At 35.1% G+C, this 21616-nt stretch overlaps 2 protein-coding genes and 1 non-coding gene across 3 annotated transcripts; 2 read left to right on the top strand and 1 right to left on the bottom strand.

Moving 5' to 3' along the window:
* The first annotated feature begins 531 nt into the window (after positions 1 to 531).
* On the top strand, positions 532 to 1488 carry LOC103128385 (olfactory receptor 6C2). Its single transcript, XM_007539222.2, has one exon. It carries the CDS (start codon positions 532 to 534, stop codon positions 1486 to 1488), a length of 957 nt encoding a protein of 318 aa, XP_007539284.2.
* Positions 1489 to 16755: 15267 nt separating this feature from the next.
* Positions 16756 to 16864, bottom strand: LOC132539606 (U6 spliceosomal RNA). Its single transcript, XR_009550946.1, has one exon. It is a non-coding gene; the product is annotated as a U6 spliceosomal RNA (small nuclear RNA).
* A 393-nt stretch (positions 16865 to 17257) lies between these two features.
* Positions 17258 to 18196, top strand: LOC103109234 (olfactory receptor 6C2-like). The gene has a single exon (XM_007518277.1). It carries the CDS (start codon positions 17258 to 17260, stop codon positions 18194 to 18196), a length of 939 nt encoding a protein of 312 aa, XP_007518339.1.
* Positions 18197 to 21616: the final 3420 nt, after the last annotated feature.

Here is a 21616-nt window from a genome sequence, read left to right as displayed (position 1 = left end):
AGAATAAGAACTATAAACAGAGAAGAAAAATGAGACAAATGGAAAGTTTCCAGATTTAGTTTGGATTTTGTTGTCATTGTCACTTATTTGTTTTCCAGGACAAATGCACCAAGAGAATATTCATGAACATCTCAATATATCTTATATCCAATGTTTGTCTTGGATGAAGAAATTATTAAGTATATATAAAGGAATACATTTTCTTCTCTAGCTTATTAGTAAGCAATCCATGTAATTAATCATATTCAAACTATATTTTTAAATTTTGAGGGTCAAAGATATAGAAAAATAAAACTGTTTTATAAGAAAATTCTTAAGGAATAATTCACAGCTCATAACTATTGAATAATTCATAGCTCTTATATATACATATATATTTCTGAAAGTCTATGGAAAAGTAGCAATGATACTATGAAAGGAGAAAATCTATGAAGAGTTGCTTGCTTGACTTATAAATAGTTTTTGTTGCAGAATTTGAGTACTTCTGCATAAAATATCGATTTATTTAAATGGTGGTTAGGCAAATTCCAAATGTTAAAGATGAGAAACCATACAGCAATAACTACCTTTATTCTACTGGGACTGACAGATGACCCCCAACTGAAAATCCTACTTTTTATGTTTCTGTTTCTCACCTACGTTCTGAGTGTAACAGGGAATCTGACTATTATCATCCTTACATTGGTGGACTCACATCTTAAAACTCCTATGTATTTTTTCCTTAGAAATTTCTCCTTCTTAGAAGTCTCATTTACCACAGTATGCATTCCTAGATTCTTGTACAGTATATCAACTGGCGATAAGACCGTATCTTACAATGCGTGTGCAACTCAAATATTTTTTGTTATTCTCTTTGCAGCAACAGAATTTTTTCTCCTGGCAGCCATGTCCTATGATCGCTATGTTGCTATCTGTAAGCCCCTTCACTACATGACTATTATGAGTAATAGGGTGTGTACCATATTAGTTCTTTCTTGTTGGGTGTCTGGCTTGATGATCATTCTCCCACCTCTTAGCATGGGTCTCCAGCTTGAATTCTGTGACTCTAATGCCATTGATCATTTCAGCTGTGATGCAAGCCCCCTCTTAAAGATCTCATGTTCAGATACATGGGTAATAGAACAAATGGTTATCTTTATGGCTGTATTTGGACTCATTATCACCCTCGTTTGTGTAGTTCTATCATACACGTACATCATCAAGACAATTCTGAGATTCCCTTCTGTTCAGCAAAGAAAAAAAGCCTTTTCTACCTGTTCATCCCACATGATTGTGGTTTCCATCACCTATGGAAGCTGCATCTTCATCTACATCAAGCCCTCTGCAAAGGAAGAGGTGGCCATAAACAAAGGGGTTTCAGTGCTCACTACTTCCGTTGCACCCTTGCTGAACCCCTTCATTTACACCCTAAGGAATAAACAAGTGAAACAAGCTTTCAAGGACTCTATAAAAAGAATTACATTTCTCTCAAAAAAATCAAATGTTTGATGAAGCTGAGTGAAAGGAAAGTTCTCAGATGATTCAATTATAGCTTCTTACTTATCTCTTTACATTGTAGCTACTATTTAGCCATATTATCCTTATCAAGTTCATTTAATATTGGCACCTAGTCACACTTGAAGCAAAGTCCTTTTTTCAAACCAAACTCATGTATGGCATTTTTCCTTACTGTCAAACTGTCAGATATGATTCTGAACTATTTAGATTGTGTCTACTTCTTACGTAGACTATTTCTTCAATGCCTTAGAGAATGAATAAAAGTAATATTTCAAAGTATATAAAGTATATAGAAGACATTATGTAGAAATGATACCATGGGGTTTCTCAAAAACATAGTTATAAATATTAAAATAGAGGTGGCCAGATGGTGGCACCCCCAGTTAAGCACACTTAATACAAAAAGTGTAAGCATTCACAAAAGGATCTGGGTTCAAGTCCCCAGCTCCCAACTGCTTGGAGGACACTTCATGAGCCCTAAAGCACGTCTGGGGGTGTTTTTCTCTCTCCCTCTGTATCTCCCCATCTTCTCTCAATTTCTCCCTGTCCTGTCCAATAAAATGAAACAGAAATGGTTATCAGGAGCAATGGATTCCTAGTGCTGTCACAGAGTCCCAGTGATAACCCTGGAGGAATAAATAATTGAATATTAAAATAATATAACAAAAAATAAAATAAAATAAAATAAAACAACATTAGAACCATTAAAATAAATTAGTACCAAGTGAGGAACACTAGATTAATTTAAATAATGGACTGGGCTAGGGAGATAGTGCAACACAGCAATACAGGTCCCAGGTTTAATTCTCAGGAAAACCAAGAATCACAGCTGATTGATGCTCTGATAAGGTAAAAAAAAAAAAGTTGGGGAGACTAAAAAGTGGAAACTGAGATAACACAAGAGTTTGGGAGTTATCATAATTTAAGAAATTGAGTTATCAGGGAGTTGGACCATAGTGCACTGGGTTAATCACACATGGCATGAAGCACAAAGACCAGCATGAAGATCTGGGTTCGAGCCCCCGGTTCCTTCCCCACCTGCAGGGGAGTCGCTTCACAAGCAGTAAAGCAGGTCTACAGGTGTCTATGATTCTCTACCCCTCTCTGTCTTCCCTTCCTCTCTCTTTTCTCTCTGTCCTATCCAACAATGAGTATCAATAAAAACAACTGCAATAACTACAACAATAAAACAATAAGGGCAACAAAAGGAAATAATATTACAAAAAAGAAATTGAGGTATCTTCATAATCACAGGTAAACTAATTACCTATCTATATGCCGGAAAGAAGAACTTCAAAATCATACACTCAATAAAAATGAACATAAAGATAATTTCACTTATGAGTTTCAAAACTTAAAGACAAGCATAGGTGAGAGTTAAGACACAAAACTTAAATGATAATGAAATATTATATCAAGTGTTTAATTAAATACATTGGGACAACAAATTTACAGGGAAAACAGTATGAAACTATTTATGGGGATAAATACTAGAATGTGGATCGATGAGAGAAAAAAACTCATGTGTAGAACTACGATTTGAAGCAATTAATGTGAATTTGCTTCTCTGGAAAGAAATAGAAAAAAAGAAGGTAGTGGCTGTAGTGCAGCAAGTTAAGCACAGGGGGTGTAAAGTGCTAGGGCAGCATATGGATGCCTGTTTGTTTGAGCCCCCTGGCTTCCCACCTGCAGGGGTGTTGCTTCACAAGCAGTGAAGCAGGTCTGCAGGTGTCTGTCTTCCTCTCCTCTCTCCATTTCTCTCTGTCTATACAACAACGATGTCAACAATAATACAAGGGCAACAAAAGGAAATAAATAACTATTAAAAAAAAGAATTAGAAAGAAAGCAAAACTCTACTATTAAGTGATTACCTCTGAAAACAGTTACTCATACAAATCATTAAACAGTAAACAAGTGACTTTTAAAGAATTTTGGAAAAAAGGTAATTCTGGTATTAAATTTAGAATACGAGAACTATTTTAATTTTAAAGGAAATCTTAAATAGCAGGAAAACATTCTTTTGAATTATGTCAGGTGGTATAATTTTGAAAGAAAATACCCTACAAAAATTATCAATGGTAAATCAAACACTTCAAATACTATTATTATTCCTCAGCATCTTTCACATATGTTTCGTGTGTATAGAAATTAGACCTGAGTACCCTACATAAAAGGAAATAATGAAATCTAAAATCTGATATGGAGTCCTGTCCAAACCTCTATACTACACTCCTTTTCAAGCAACAGTATATATTGGGGTGAGGTTGGGAAAGATAAAATAACATAATGAAAAGTATGTTAGCTGACATTCTACTAGAACCAACTCTCACCAACTATGTATATAACATGGTCTAAGTTTGTTAAGGTGTCTGCTTACCTTGGTATTAAATTGCTTTATTGACACCAAGGAGAAAGTTTATTGTTTAAATATTTCATGGCTTATGTAACAAACATGATATTTTATATTCTATGCGAGAATATTAAAAATTTCTTTATTGGATAACAGGAAGAAAGATGAGATGAAGCAAGAGTTAGTATATCTTTACCAGCTTTAAGCATACCTGTTATCAACATGAATTCATGGAGCATTCACCAAAGAACTCTTATGAACTTCAGTCACAGTCAGAGTAGTCTGATAAGGAAATGTACATGAGTCTCTAAAATACTCATTATCAAGACCAAAGTAATTGTGATATTGGGTATTATAATGCCAGTTTAGTTAAATGGAAAGTTAAAATTTATCAATTTATTATGCTTGATCTATTTACAGAACAGAAAATTTACTTAATTTAGATATTGTGCTAAAGCATATGAAGGCTGAATCAAGAAAAAGTTTAGAACATTAAGTATGCAAAACTGAGGCACATAGAGGAGTAAGAAGCAGGAAAAGAGTTAAATCAAGTAGCATTATCCACATTTTCTTTACATGTGGCATATAAAATGTAATATCCACAGATAAATGGAAGGCAGTGACAATTACAACTTAATGTTGGAAACATTGAATTTTGACACAGGAATGAAAAGTAGATTTTTCAAAACTGATTTTATTAGGGGAAGAATGATTTACATGCCAGTTGTTGTCACATGGGTACAACCTCTCATATTCCCTTGGTAGGAGTCTGTATAGCTCTCCCACCACCTAAGCCATCTTTCTCTACCATCAGACACTGGGTGCCTGCTGTCTTTTTCCAGCTCCCTCTTTTTTTCTCCCCCAGAGTCCTATACATTGCCCTGATACACCACACTGGGTCCATGTTTCACCTTGTGTTTCCTCCTCTTTTCTTGTTTATTAGCTTCCACCCATGAGTGAGATTATCAGTCATCTTTCACCTTCTGGTCTAGTTCACTCAACATAATTCCATAAAGTTACATGGAAGATGAAGCAAAGAAGAGGATATCATCACTTTTATGGCTGTATAGAATTCTATGGCATATCCATACATCACAACGTACTTAGTCATTTATCTGTTTTATGGTATCTGGTTCGTTTCTAAATCTGAGGTAAATAAGTTGTGCCACAATAGCTATAGTCATTTATAGTAGATGTCTCTGGATAGTTGTCCTTGTGTTCTTTGGGTAGGCACCTGCAAAAGGATCGCTGGATTCTGTATTATACAGAAGGCCTGTCTCTGATATTCTGAAGACTCTCCAGACAGTTCCTACGGAAGCTGCACTAATTCACAATCCACTAGCTATGCAGAATTCCTTTTTCCTCACATCCTCACAAGCATTGGTTGTTCCTGCTCTTTTTAATGTATGATATTCTCATAGCTGCAGTGTAGTATCTCATTGTCTTCTTTATTTGCATTTCTCTGATAATCAGTGACTTTGAGAATTTTTTCATGTGTCTTTTGGCTTTCAGGGTCTCTTCGTGAAGATTCTGTCCATGTCCTCTCCCATTATTTAATAGGGTTGTTTGTTGCTTCTTTTTTCTTCAGGTTTTAAAACTATATTTGCATATTAAAACTGTACATTCCAATAATTAAAATCATTGAAAAAGGCACTCTATAAACTGTATTTTATAGTCTTCAGGCAATGTTAGACCAACTAGGTTTTGACTCTAGATTTCACTGTCTCTCACCCAGCTTCCTCTTCCTCCTCCACCAACATACAATTTTTCTCCCTTCCCTTCCAGCCAGGCAGTGGGAGAGGCAGGCCCAGCTTTCTGTCAGTAGTTCTTGGATGTGAAAAGGGGCAGCACATTCATTTAAACTTGATCCAACCTCTTTGCACCTTACAAAGTTAATAAGCTAAAAGAAGAAAATAAGGCAATGAATGTAGAATGTACAGTGAACATGATGCCTGCCTCATTACTATTTATTGGCTTGCTACTCCTGTTCAGTCATTTCTTTTGAAGGCAGTGGGTGCTTCTCTTGTGTATCTGTCTTCTTCAATTTCAACTGAGCAAATTTCTCAATCTCAGCCATGTGGAGTTTGTCAGACATGGCTGCAGAGGAATGTGGAGCGAGGCAGGGGCAGACCTGAGAAGAGGATGATATTTTTCCTGTGTTTTGTGAATACTTTATATATTTTAGGTATTAGTAGCCCTTTTCCTGGTTATGAGGGTGATTAGAAATTTGAGGATGCAAGCACTTGTGAAAGAAATTTCCAGGAAAGATTAAATTACAAAGGAAGAAATACACTGAGCTCTTGAAATGGGAATCCAGTAAAGTGAAGGCAATGATGGTCAAGTTCCCTATCATATCAACATGTAATTTAGAAGTAAAACCACAATTCATAATAGCTAAAACCTGGAAGCAACCCAGGTGCCCAACAACAAATGAGTGGCTGAGAAAGCTGTGGTATATATACACAATGGAATACTACGCAGCTATCAAGAACAATGAACCCACCTTCTCTGACCCATCTTGGACAGAGTTAGAAGGAATTATGTTAAGTGAGCTAAGTCAGAAAGATAAAGATGAGTATGGGATAATCCCACTCATCAACAGAAGTTGACTAAGAAGATCTGAAAGGGAAACTAAAAGCAGGACCTAATCAAATTGTAAGTAGGGCACCAAAGTAAAAACCCAGTGGTGAGGGGTAGACATGCAGCTTCCTGGGCCAGTTGGGGGTGGGAGTGGGCGGGAGGGATGGGTCACAGTCCTTTGGTGGTGGGAATGGTGTTTATGTACACTCCTAGCAAAATATAGACATATAAATCAGTAGTTAATTAATATGAGAGGGGGAAAATCAATTGTATGTCTCAAAGTTTCTCAAAACACAAACTGAATCTTTTTAATATATAGGCTGTGTATTTGATATGTGGACTCTCTCAAAAGCCTAGACCAAGTAGATTAGAAACATCCAATAGCACAGCTATATACAAGATACTGGGTACTGTACAGCAAACCCTAACAAAAGGACTTTTCAAAGTTAACCCAATTACCAAATAATGTGATGATAACATTAACTATCGATTGTCTTTTTGAACCCTAGGTCAGCAGGAACCTAACATCTCCACTATAGAGCCCCTACTTCCCCCAGTCCTGGAACCCTTGGATAGGGCCCACTTTCCCGTATGCATCTCCCAATCCAAACCAAATAATATTGCATCCGCCGATCACAACCTAACCAATGGAACGATTGCCACCTCAACATGCTTCACCTCAGACTGTGTCCAGAGACTTCACGTGTGGAATGACAACCCTTCAGCTTCATTACTCGGGTGAGACCTTTCCTTTTATAGTACACTCTAATTTCATCTCAGGTAGTTCACTTTCTAACAAAGTCCCATAACCTAGATATACACCAGTTTCTGTGAGAGAGAGCTTATGTTCACACGTACCCATAAACTACTGCAAAATATATACCTGAAAGCAGAAGTACACTGAAGTTTGCAGTGAGTACCTCCCTAACACTTCCTCTCCACTATTCCAAGCTTGGGATCCATGATTGCTCAACAAATTGTTTGGCTTCATATGTTAACTCTCTTTTCAATCACCAGGTTCCAGATGCCACCAGGATGCTGGCCAGGCTTCCCTGGATTGAAGACCCCACCAATGTGTCCTGGAGCTCAGCTTCCCCAGAGACACACCTTACTAGGGAAAGATAGAGGCAGACTGGGAGTATGGACTGACCAGTCAATGCCCATGTTCAGCGGGGAAGCAATTACAGAAGCCAGACCTTCTACCTTATGCAACCCTCAACGACCCTGGGTCCATGCTCCCAGAGGGCTAGAGAATGGGAAAGCTATCATGGAAGGGGGTGGGTTATGGAGATTGGGTGGTGGGAATTGTGTGGAGTTGTACCCCTCCTACCTTATGTTTTTGTTCATTAATCCTTTCTTAAATAAAAATTTTTTAAAAAAAGAAGTAGAACCAAAAATGTTATGATCTGTAATTGAGAATTATCCATCATTCCCAGTAGGATAAACTCTATCTGCCTTGTAAGATTCTTCATTTCTCTTTTATGATCAAACAGAATTCTAGAAATAAAAATAAGAGATTACTTGTGTATCTTTATAGCCAGAAAACAATAAATGTATACACATTCACTAATACTTATGTATAAGGCAATACTTTATTAATGCTAGATTTATGATCTAAGGAATGTAACTAAAAGTATTTTAAAAAATAGCTATAAAAGGGGGCCAGCATGGGGTAGATAGCATAATGGTTATGCAAAAAGACTTGAGCCAGAGGCTCCAAAAGACCCAGGTCAAATTTCCCACACCATCATAAGCCAGAGCTGAGCAGTGCTCTGGTTTAAAAAAAAGGAGGTCAGGTGATGGCACATATGGATTAGTGCACATGTTACAATACACAAGGACCTGGGTTCAAGTCCCTAGTCCCCACCTAAAAAGGGAAAGCTTTACAAGTGGTGAAGCAATTTTGTAGGTCTCTCCTCTCCCTTCCCCCTCCCTCTCCTCTTTCTCTCATTACCTCTTCAATCTTCTTTCTGGCCATCTCTATACAATAAATAAAGATAATAAACACTTTAAATAAAAAAAGTAGCTATGAATGTCAGTTCAGTTCAATCTGCAGACTTCATAGTATTTTGAATTTTTACCCTTACCAGTGAAGTGTAATTTATTCTAAATTCGTATATTTGTTAAATAACTTATAAAAACACTCATATGGAATTAAATTTTTTATGTCTATTATTAATTCATCAAAATAAAATTATGCCAGTATTATGACATCAGACATTTAATAAGAAATTTACTTTGAACTCAATTTTAGACTCTTGCAACTCCAATAAGAACTATAAGAAAATGAAAAAAAAAGGACAGGAATGTAATGATGCAGCAAATTAATCATTCAATATATATTATATTTTCATATATAGTTTAAATCATCTAGATACTAGAAATACGAGGATAAGTGCATATATCAAACTATAAGCTTTTTGCATTTATAGATTTATAAAATATAAGATATTTTATGTGAATAAAGATTAAAGTATCACCTTCAAATCACTGCTGTGCATAAATATGCTCTCTATATGTACGCATATGTATAGATAAAGGCGTTGGTGCATATGCAACATACAAGGTTTTGTAATTACTCTTAACTAGCTGAAAAAAATTACCTTTTTCTGACTTACCATTAGTAAGAAACAACCATAATATAAAACAAACTGGCTGGAGAATGATCATTACATTTGTAGATAGAAACAATGCTCTAAAATCACTGGAGTTTATTCAAAGCAGTGGCTATCTGTGATGATTTTGGCCAGGCCATTTCTCCTTGGTCACAAAGAGCTGAATATATATGGTGGTATCTCTGCCAAGGATAACAAAGATTTCTGATAAACTTTTATCTCTAATATGAGATCATTTAAAGAGATTCTCTAATCACATCTCGAGGACACTCATAAAGATTATTTTAAGTAAGATAACTAATCACCTTGAGACTTGGGAACTGTTCAGTCTCATTACTTAAACAGAGTTTGTACTTCTCTCTACAAAACCTTAGGGGAAACTGTCTCTAGGGAAATATAAGATGAAGCATACTCAGATGAACACACAGACTCCAGGTAGCCTAGTCTCTATCATTTAGTTAAAATAAGTTTAATGATTCAAGTACGTGATTTAAAATATTGTTAATTAAAAGATATTCGTCATACCTTCCTTTGTAGTGTTCATGCCTTCAAGTGTGAGGCCCTGGGTGTGAACAGTAGGACTGTATGAGAGAAACATAATACCTGAGGAAACTCCATTTTTGGTCATATCTCTTTCTCTAAGACAAAAAATAATGAAAATGTTGGCGGAGGAGAGGTGGTATTGTGTATACAAAAGGTCCTGCATTCACACTTAATAATACATATGCAGTCAGATAATTCCCCTTTGAGAATGTGTCTTCCATTGAATATGTGAATATATCACTAGGAAATGAGCGTGTAAATACCAAATGCCAATACTACTCTTGACTATTTAGTTTAATCAATTGCATTCATTATCGGATTTCTGTATAGTACAGTTGAGAATAAATATATGCCTCAATAATTTGGATTTTTTGAAGTATCAGCATGCATAGAATGCTGTTTTTCCTAGTAAATGAATAATCATTTCATAATATGAATAAATCAATTCTCATATTCAACTATACATCTGAAATTATTTTTGCTTTTTAAAATGACAGACTCAGAAATCATTTAACTTGCTCACACTCATGACACATTAGTTTTATTTATGATGATTATGATGATCATTATTTTTACCAGGTATCATAGCTCTGGGCATTTAGAGGTAGGGGTGGGTGAATGAACAGACTTCAAGCCTGAGGCTCCAAAGTCCCAGATTCAATCCCCCGCACCATGATAAAACTAGACCTGATCAATACTCTGGTTAAAATAATAATAATAATAATAATTAATAATTATAATTAATAATAATAATAAAATAATAATAATAATAAAATACTGAATTGGACTCTAAAAATATCCGCACAATGAAAGATAAATTATTCCATTGATATATATATAGATATTTAATTATAAATTCTAAGTTAACTATGACAGGGAATATCTGTAAGAACTATTCTTGAATTATTTAGGAGATATCTGAATAGAAAATATAAATTTTGAAAATATGCTTTAATGCACAGGGGTTAAACAGTAATACAGTAGAAAATTTGATATTGTCAGCAGGACTGTGCACCTCTTTGATGTGTACCTAATATTATAAGCAAGAACCTGAGTTCAAGCATCTGCTTCTCACCTGTGGGGGTGGTCTCTTTAGGAGAGGTTAAGTAGATATATTTCTTTTTATATCTTTTTTATCTACATGTTTATTTCTATTGGGATAATGTTGTTTCACAAGACTGGAAATATTGGGGAAAAGATCAAATTTCAAGTGCCCCCCAAATAAGTTAGCGTACCTCACCCACCAGCAAATGCACCCTCTCTCAACTGCAGGTGACTGGGCCTCCTACCTCCTTTTAGTATGAGGAAGTGATGACAATGTTGAATTAACACAAATTTCTGTTAAGTTTTGTTTTGTAGCGTTCAGCCTAGTTTTACATGCTATATCTTTAGACTCGTTTGCAATCCTTTATCAGTGCTTCTACATTTCTAAAAAGAAATATATAAAACATGTTGCTTATTTACAAATTATACTTTTATTGAAAACCTTCATTTAATTTTAACCACTTTGTGTGGCTGGGTGGTGGTGCACCTGGTTGAGTGCACATGTTCCAGTGGACAAGGATACAGGTCCCTAGTCCCCACCTGCAAAGGAAGAGCTGGGTGAGTGAGTAGTGCACCAATGCCACAAGCATTTCTGTCTCTTTTTCTTTCTATCTCCCTCTTCCTTCTCGGTTTTTTGACTGTCTTTATCCAACAAATAAAGATAAAAATAAAAAGTAAGAAAAGAATGTAAGTGCAAATGTTTTTTTTAATTTTTATATGTATTTATTTTTCCCTTTTGTTGCCCTTGCAGTTTTTTATTATTGTTGTAGTTATTGTTGTTATTGATGTCATCATTGTTAAATAGGACAGGGAAAAATGGAGAGAGAAGGGGAAGACAGACACCTGCAGACCTGCTTCACTGCCTGTGAAGCGACTCCCCTAAGGTGAGGAGCTGAGGGCTTGAACCGGGATCATTAGGGTGGTCCTTGTGCTTCATTCCATATGTGCTTCTCCTGCTAAGCTACAGCCGGACTCCCAAGTGCAATGGAATATCAGGATATCTTCATGGTACTTTGTTACTGAAGGGGGCTTCTCTGACATCAGTACTATGGGTAGTAGCTTTGATGCCCTAATGAATTATAATAACCAAAGTCCATGTGTCACAGTAATACTGTGAGGTTAGGGATAGATGAGATATATATATATTTTCTTTTGTAAAGTGGAAGGAGAACAAATGTGGAAAGGAAAATGAGAAAAAAAATCTTGCTTTACACTTATAACAATATATATAAAATGTTAAGATTTTCCCAGACTATAGATACTAATATAATGCACTATGGATAATTTATAAGACATAAAGTAAATAATAAAAATGTTCAAAAATATATATATTTATATGTAAATGTATAAAAGATCAGATTATTGGCTACAAGTACAGAAATAATAAAGCAAAACAAATATATTTTGCAAGATATTTCCAAATTTTGTATGTTACCATACCAATGTGATGTTATATGAACTATTAAGTAACAAATAATGGACTGAGATTAGAAATTTACAAGGCTTCCAAAGACACTATCTTAATAAATTTTAGAAAAGGATAAACAATAAATTTTATTAAATACAGTGAACAGGTAGTAGTAGTTTGCTCATAAGTTAGAGAGAAACAATAAAAATTAAATACTGAAGGTCATTTAAAATAATAACAGTGAATTACAAGAAACAAATAACAAAGTATTACATGGATCATCATTTTGGCATAGATTATTAAAATGTTAATAGACCTTGATGTCATTAATGTTAATATTAATGTTAATATTGGCATAGATTACTAAAATGTTAATAGACCTTGATGTCATTAATCTTCCAGTCTTCAAGTACATTATCAAATCCCTAAGTACATTGATGAGCTTTTGTTTCCTTTTCTACTCAACTGTTTGGCATTAATTAGTGACTTTGAGGCAGGGTCACCAAGGACACTTTTTTTTTTTATCATAGTCACAGTTGACCATATAAAGCATCCTCCATCATAGCTGTGATAAGTCTTTTAAGGGAACCACTCTGTTGAAGTTGCTGAGTCAGACCATAAACATTTCAAGAACTAAAAGTGATTTCTAGCATTTTCCTACTGATTTACTAGTCATCCATCTATGGACTTATTCAGATTTTGCAGAAGTAGGTCTTCCCATAATTTAAACTGATAAAGTGATCCATGACAAATCTTAGGTCTGTGGAAATTTTAAAAAATATGATAAAGCAATATATGCATTACCTCTGCTAACAGAATGGAAGTGAAGTGAGAGCATGGCTAGACTGCACTCATGTTAGTACTAATAATTCTCATTTGATTAGGAGTTTCTCTAAGGATCTGTGAATAAAGCAGAAATTAAAGCTATAGTGAGAGACTAAAAAGTAAGTATTTTCATATTTCTCAAAGCAAATTGTATCTGCTGCAAAATGTGTAAGAATGACTATAATATTTCCTATTACATGCTGTGAGTATACATGAGTACTATGTGTGCATTATATATACATGCTTACATATTTGTATATATGTACTAATTCTTAACTAATCACTAATGTACAAGAGATTGATTTCATTTCTTTGTTAAGAATATTATCATGGAAGAAAATAAGAAATTCTCTCTGCTTGCTTTATGGACTGGGTAAGAATATGGACAGCAAAACAGACAACTTTGATGGATATATAACATCTAATGGTTCCAATGTCAAAACAAAAGAATGATTCCAAACATGTTTCTTCAAGTTGATGAAACTGGGATTGACATTTCAGTGTCTTACTTTCTTACTTTTTAGTTAGAGACAGAGAGGCAGAGAGTTAGAGAGTTACGGATACCACAGCACTGAAGCTTCCCTCAGTGCAGTGGGGCTGAACTTGAAGTTGGGTTGCACACATGGCAAAGCAGGACACTACCAAATAAGCAATTTTGCCAGTCATACATTTCAATTTCTTGATCTCATTTTTGTAGTAAATATATAATTATGTCTAAGCATACTTGACAAATTAGTAAATTGTACTTGTAATATGTCATTATATAAACATACATTTAAGACATGGTATTAAGTTAAGTGACTTAAAAGTCAAGTGGCTTAGTTTGTACTGTGAGATAAAAGAACCACAGTGATATTTGATACAGTTTAAAATGGGAAATGAAGAAATTACTTTAAGAATGGGTTAAGGGGAAAAACAATTCTGTTTCAATTTGAACCACAATAGATATTTAGAGTGTGTATCAATAAAACAAGATAGGATAGCAGCACTTATGCTTTTTAAAAAAATTTATTGATTCATGAGAAATGATAGGAGAGAGAGAAAGAACCCGGCATCACTCTGGTACATGTGCTGCCAGGGACTGAACTCAGGACCTCATGCTTGAGAGTCCATAGCCTTAGCCACTGAGACACCTCCTGGACCACTGCCGTGTGCTTGTGTGTGTGTGTGTGTGTGTGTGTGTGTGTGTGTGTGTGTGTGTGTGTGTGTGTGTGTGTGTGTGTCAGTTTGTCTTCTCTGGTAGTGTTTACAAATGCAGAATACTCCCTATTGTCACCGAGATCCTGCACCATTTCATAAAGACCATTTTCATAAAGGAAGATTCAGGAATATCATTCTTTGACAATTATTGCAATGCCTTTCTTCTGCTTTGTCATTGCCTTCTGCAAATTAATTTTATTATAGCATAACATTCACAAAATTAAAATGAACTTATAAGTGAAGCTAGCTGGTAGTTGTCTTTCACTTCTCATTTGACTAAGCACAATCACTTTCTATTCCCTCCATTTTTCCCTAAACAAAACAATGCCTTCTTTTCACATTTTAACTTCTTTTTCTTGTCGTCTGTTGATGATCTATTGTGAATACTGAAGCTCTGAACATAGCAGTGTACATATGCTTTTAAATTTGTGCCCTCTGGTTATAATGATAACTAAAGTAAACTTGCAAAAAATAGATAATAATAACCAAACAGATTCAGACTGTGAGAACTATGGTGCTTATGTGAGGGAGGGAATATGTGAAGATAATAAATTAAGAGTTCCATATGATAACACAGAAACTTTGGTGATGGGTACAGTGAGTTGTATATATATACACACGATCCTGTGTTTTATGAAATTATACTCCTGAAATATTATATCATACACCAAAAAAAAATCAAATGCACTTATTTTGGGTGTATCAGTTCCAATGAGTTTTCACAGCTGTATATGTACCTATCAATACAGCCATTACGGAAGTCAGATATATACATTCCTATCACATCAAATTGTTATTTATATTATTTCCAAATTAAGTCACTAGGCAAAATACAAACCTCTCACAATATACCATTTATATTCTCAGGAATTATATATAAAGTAAATCTACTTAATATATGTTTTTTTTTGGCACATTCAGTTGAGATTTGTCCATGTTATCACACATATGAATTCTTTGTTGTTTTTAAAGTTGTATAGTCCTCCTTGTATAACTAAATGACCATAATTACCCATTTTCCTTTTGATATTAATTTTCATTGAATTCAGTGTTTGCTTATTGTGAATAAAGTAGCAATTCCTGACTTTGTTGGTATATGCTTTTTCTCTTGGATGAAATTCCTAGGTGTAAATTAGGTGTGCAATATGTTGGAGATATAATATTTAATTCTATAAGAAACAATAGGGGCTAGAAGATAGCTCACTCAATAAAGCACACACTTTACCATGTGCAAGCCTCCCATACTAGATGTGAACAACATTCATGGTACCAAGGGGAAGCTCAATGAATGATGGAGTGTCACTCTTTCATTCTCTGTCTCTCTTTTTTTTTTTGGTCTGAAATTCATATATATATCAGGAGCAGTAAATCTAGAGGATATAAGACCTTAGTGGTAATTAAAATATATATGTAAGATATAAATAATGCATATTCAATATATATGGAATTGCAAAGTTATATATCTAAGTAGGTATACAATTCAATATTTCCACTAAAGCATGGAATTTTCAGTCGCTTCATTATTCATATAATTTACTATGGAATTGCAAATCAAAATGACAATGCCATGTGTTTACTGAGCATATTTTTTGTATTAATATTTTTTGGAAAAGTATCTTCAGGTCTTCTATACATTTATAAATTGAATTGGTTACATGGCATTTCTGCTGTTTAATTTTTAAAATTTTTTTAATATTTATTCCCTTTTTGTTGTCCTTGTTTTTTATTGTTGTAGTTATTATCGTTATTATTGATGTCGTTGTTGGATAGGACAGAGAAAAATGGAGAGAGGAATGGAAGACAGAGATGGGGAGAGAAAGATAGACACCTGCAGACCTGCTTCACCGCCTGTAAAGTGACTTCCCTGCAGGTGGGCAGCCAGTGCCTAGAACCGGGATCCTTCCGCTGGTCTTTGGGCTTTGTGCCACATGCACTTAACCCACTGTGCTACCGCCCGATTTCCTGCTGTTTAATTTTTAAAGATGTATTTGTTAATTTTTGTAAGTTGTGCTAAAGAAGGGGAGGGGAGAGACAGAAGAAAATTGCTCAGCTTTGACATATAACCATGATGAAGATTGAAACTGGGACCTCATGAGCTAATTTAGGCTTGCCAATCTGTGCTCTGAAACTGAGATTTCTCTCCAGCTGTTTAGTGTTGGTTTTCATGTGTTCCCTTTGTATTTTGGATACCAAACATATATCAGATGCCAGATATGAAAATATCTTCTAACATTCAGTAGAATGACAGTTCAGTTTGATAAGTTTGTTAAGCTGTGCAAAGCTCATTTTTTTTAACTTTAATATAGTTTCATCTGATTATTCTGCTTTATTTCTCCTGTATCTGGAGATTGAGTTTCTAAAGATATTTCCGAGGTTAGTGTAAAGGAATGTGTTGCCTGTGTTTGATTGTATATATTTTATATCTTATATTTAAGTCATTAGCCTATTTTTCAGTGTATATTATCACAACATCTATAAATAGTGATAGTTTTACATCTTTCTAATTTGATTAAGTTGTATAACTGCCTTTTTGGGATTTCCAGTGTAGTTCATATAATTATGGTGAGAATGAAAATACTTGTTTTGTTTCTGACCTTAGATGTAAAGTTTTCAGATTTTCACAAAGTATGAAATTGATGGGAGTGTGTCAGATAGTCAGGTAGTATTTATCATATTGAGATATATTACTCTTTTCAATATGGAACTCTTCACAAATGTGCATATCATCCTTGTGCAGGGGTCATGCTAATCTTCTCTGTATCATTCCAATTTTAGTATATGTGTTGCCAAAGTGAGAACAAGGTATATTACTCCTACACCCAAACTTGTTGAGTAGTATAAAAGTATTATAAAGTGATGTTAGGCTTTGTCAAAAAAATGGTTGGCAAGATTGTTCACCTGGATAATGCACAGCTTTGCCATGAGTGAGACCCAGGTTTGAGCCATACACCCTCCTCACTAAAGGGGGATTTAGTTCTGTGACTTCTCTCCTCTCTCCTTCTGACTCCTTTTTCTCTGTCTCTATCTGAAAAATAAATTGTTCAGTGTTTTTCAATGGGTATAACAAAGTAAATTTTTGAGTCTCTTAGTCTTCTAATATTTGTTTCATATTTTATTATTTTTTATTCCTTTCCCCTTTAATAATTTCCTCTTTAACTTTTTGCAGACAGAGTGCTTAAATATCAACGATAGTAATGAAAAATCACACAGAAATAACAACATTCATCTTATTAGGACTTACAGAGGATCCACAGCTACAAGTTCTACTTTTTATCTTTTTCTTTCTCACCTATATCATGAGCATTACTGGAAACCTAACAATTATCATCCTTACATTTACAGATTCCCATCTCAAAACACCCATGTATTTTTTTCTTCGAAATTTCTCCTTCCTAGAAATTTCATTTACAACAGTCTGTATCCCCAGATTCTTATATAGCATATCAACTGGAGACAACACCATAACTTATAATGCTTGTGCCAGTCAAATATTTTTTATTGGACTTTTTGGGGCCACAGAATTTTTCCTCCTGGCAGCCATGTCTTATGATCGCTATGTGGCCATCTGTAAACCTCTTCATTACATGACCATCATGAATAGTAGAGTCTGCACCATGCTTGTCCTCTGCTGTTGGATTTCTGGATTGACGATAATCATCACACCACTTGGTATGGGGCTCCAGCTAGAATTCTGTGACTCCAATGTCATTGATCATTTTGGTTGTGATGCATCTCCTCTTTTTAAGATTTCATGCTCAGACACTTGGTCCATAGAACAGATGGTTATAATTTGTGCCATACTGACATTCATCATTACACTGATAGCTGTTGCTCTTTCATACATATATATCATTAGGACAATTTTAAGGTTCCCTTCAGCTTCTCAGAGAAAAAAAGCTTTTTCCACTTGTTCTTCTCACATGATTGTTGTTTCCATCACGTATGGCAGCTGTATATTCATCTATGTCAAGCCTTCAGCTAAAGAAGAGGTCGACATCAATAAAGGGGTATCTGTGCTCACTACCTCCGTTGCTCCTATGTTGAATCCCTTCATTTATACTTTGAGAAACAAACAAGTAAAACAAGCTTTCAATGACACAATCAAGAAATTTTTACTTATATTACACAAATAGAATTTGAACAACCAAATAAAATGTTTCAAACATGTCTTTGGAAAGTTTTAATTAGTGATAGCTTGGTCACACTAATCTCATGATTCAGTAAATATTGATTTGTGAACCCACTCATATCAAAGAATTCTTTATCTCTTAAATTTCAGCAAAAACTGTGTCTCTTTATATATCTCTATATATCACTAGGATTTACTCACATTATTCAAAAAGATATTGTGTAGTATGTTAAATATAGAATCTGTGATACTTGGGACAATTTTAGAAAAGTCACTTGATAAACTTTTTTATTTTGTTACAACTTCTAAAATATTTATTTTTATAAATGATAGACTGGAACACTATTCGATTCTAGAAAATGTGGTAGAAAGCCCCGTGCTTTACCACTGTGCTATCTCTATGAACAATACTACAATTAAAGTATGTGTATATGCCAAAAGAAGCATTTAACATAAGAAAACCTATTTTATCTTTGTCTTAAAATACTAAAAATAAAAATTTTAAAGTAAAATAGAGAACTCAGAACAGGCATATCAGGTAAAATTGAAACAGATGGTAACAAAAAAAATATATATATGGGACCTAGAATTAAATATGGAATGAAAAAGATATAAGCAAGTCAAATTTTCTTTCTACTTAAATGAACACAAGAACCAAGACTACAGGTGTTGGAAAATAAAATGCAAGGACAAACAAATCGAGTAACACAAGGACTTTTTTTTCTTTCGTGAACAAGCAACTAGGTTCAGTCTGTCTTCTGCCTTAAACAAGTATAAAACTGAATCAACTGTAGGAGGAAACTTTTAAAAACAGGTACTCAAGAGTGCATATCTCTAAAACATATAGGTGGATTTTTGGTCAATGAGTCTATAACGAGATGCTGTCAAATCTTGAGACTATGACATAAACCCACAGGCAACAAAAACTAAACCACACAAATAGAACTACAACAAAGCTAAAACTTCCTAAGACCAAATGAAATGATTAGTGAAAAGAAATGGCAGCCTAGAGAATGGAAGAAATTATTTCTGCACCATATATCTAATAAGGTCCTAGGGTTAACGTCTAAAAGAAAGTCCTATAAGTCAAAAACAAAATATTCCAATCAAAATGGGCAAAGTGTAGAGATTATTTTCCTTTAATAAATACAATTCTCAACAGATATATGAATAATGCTAAACCAAGGTACTTTATTATCCTCTTGTGTGAATAAACAATTTTAAGACACGTCCTATTGGTGGGTGTTAACACTGCTTATATTTTGTATTTTCTTTATTTCCTCTTTTTTTTTTGCCTCCAGGTTTATTCTGGGGATTGGTGCAGGCACTGCAAATCCTTGCTCCTTGTGGCAGCCATCCCCCACCCCCTTTATATTTTTTATTAGATAAGACAGAGATAAAATGAAAGACAAAGAGAAGATAGACAAGGAGAGAGAAAGATAATTGTAGACCTGCTTCACAGCTTGTGAATGACCCCCCCACACAGGTGGGGGAAGCAGGGGCTTCATCATCGGGGATCCTTATGAGGGTCCTTGCACTTAGTACTATGTGCACTTAACGGGGTGTGCCACTGCCCCGCCCAGATGCAAAAAATTTTCTACCTACAACAATTTCCCTTATGGGAATGGTCTGATACATAAGTAGTTACATGTGAAAAACATTTGTGTTTGTATAAAATTTTAGAGCAGTCATTTTTATTGCAAAAGCAAATTAAAAAAATTGAAAAAAATATTTTCAAGCTCATAGTTTTGATTGTCCAAAATGTGATTCAAATTATGCATTCAGCTGTTAAAATTGGTATACATAGAAAATAAAATAGAGGGAGAGGAAGATGGCGGACTGAGAAGTCGCTAACAGCGAGCGCTCTGATTGCATCGTCGGCAACGGTAGGATTTTCTGCCTTTAGCAGGCCAGTTAATAAGGGGTGACACCAAAAAGTGAGTACAATTTAATTTGGGTTAAGAATTAGAGTAAAGGTGACACGGACTAGCGGGGTTCCAGAATTCCCAGGGCGCTGGGCAAGGCAAGTGCGCCGGGCATTGTCCTCCGCCCGCCCAGGAAGGCAGCTCCTCCGCCGGTTGCAGAGCGCTGCTGGGCGGCGGGCAGAGGACTCGGAGAGAGCACTTTAGCTCGGGGGCTTTCTCTTGGGAGTCTCCAGGGTCCACCGCGACCCTGAGAGCGGATCCAAAGACTTCTTGAGTATAGCTCTCATTGGATCAAAGGATTTGGAGCTAGTTTTCATTTTTGAGAAATCCTTTAAAAAAGTCTGGAGAGGGGGTTGCCCGGAAGATGGCGGACTGAGAAGCGGCTAGCCTTTGAGCTCCGGACACATCTCGTGTAAACAATAGGATTTTCTGCCTTTAGCAGGCCAGCCAATAAGGGGCCATAGCGGTGGTGTCTATAACTTAATTTGGGTTAAGAATTAGAATAGGGGAAAAAAATTCTTTTTTCTTCCTTTTAATTTTCAAGCATACATCCTACCCGCCGCCCCCCCACCCCCATAAGCAGTGCCTGGGACCAGCTACTAGCAGGATACCCCATACCACCAAACAGGTGGTATGTTTTTTTTTTTTTTATAAACTCACTGATACACATTTGGGAAGTTCCTCACACTGCTCTTTAATTACAACCCTTCTTCTTATCTTCTCCCTTTTCTCTCTCTTATCTCTCTCTATCTCTTTTTATTTATTTATTTTTATTTTTTTATTTATTTATTTTTTTATCTTGTCATACACTTCTTTCTTCTTTGCCTTTCTGAATTTGTGAATTACTTTGGGGAAGAAATCTGACCCAGAGTGGACTCTCTATCTGTGTATCTCTGCTCTAGTTCCCTTTACACTCTTGTTACCCCTAGAATATACACTGGATAGTAGATTTGCATAACTGTCTATTCTTGCTACCCTCTCTTTCTTTTCTCTTTCTTCACTGGGATTTGGTTACTATTTTTTCACGGACTGGAGAAATTTTTTGGCTAACTGGTAACGATTAAACTCCTTCAATACTTACTTCAGTTGCTACTGTAATTCTGGAGGTTGGTGAGTGCAATTGTCATAAAGGTATTTAGTACAGTGTTACTTGTGCTCAAAACACAACAACTGAGGAACAACAGAGCATTAAAAAAAAAAGAGAAACACATAAATAAAAAAAAATGGGTAGATTAAAAACAAATAAAACTGCTACCCCAATGAATGAAGACAAGAGCCCAGAAGAAACCACAAATCAGTCAGAAGTAACCATAGATAAGAAAAGTATGCAAGCAATAATAAACTTACTAATCACAGAAATGAAAACAACATTGGAGGAAAGGAATGGCAGTATTAGGGAAACAACAGTTGAGACCCCCAAGGAAAATACTGATTATCTTGAGACAATTAGAGAACTGAAAGCTGAAATAGCTGTAATGAAGAAAGAAGCTGAGGCAAGG

The sequence above is a fragment of the Erinaceus europaeus genome, chromosome 7, assembly GCF_950295315.1.
Source record: "Erinaceus europaeus chromosome 7, mEriEur2.1, whole genome shotgun sequence".
Lineage (NCBI taxonomy): Eukaryota > Metazoa > Chordata > Mammalia > Eulipotyphla > Erinaceidae > Erinaceus > Erinaceus europaeus.
Note: the sequence above shows the minus strand (reverse complement) of the source record. Positions and strands in the feature narration are given on the sequence as shown.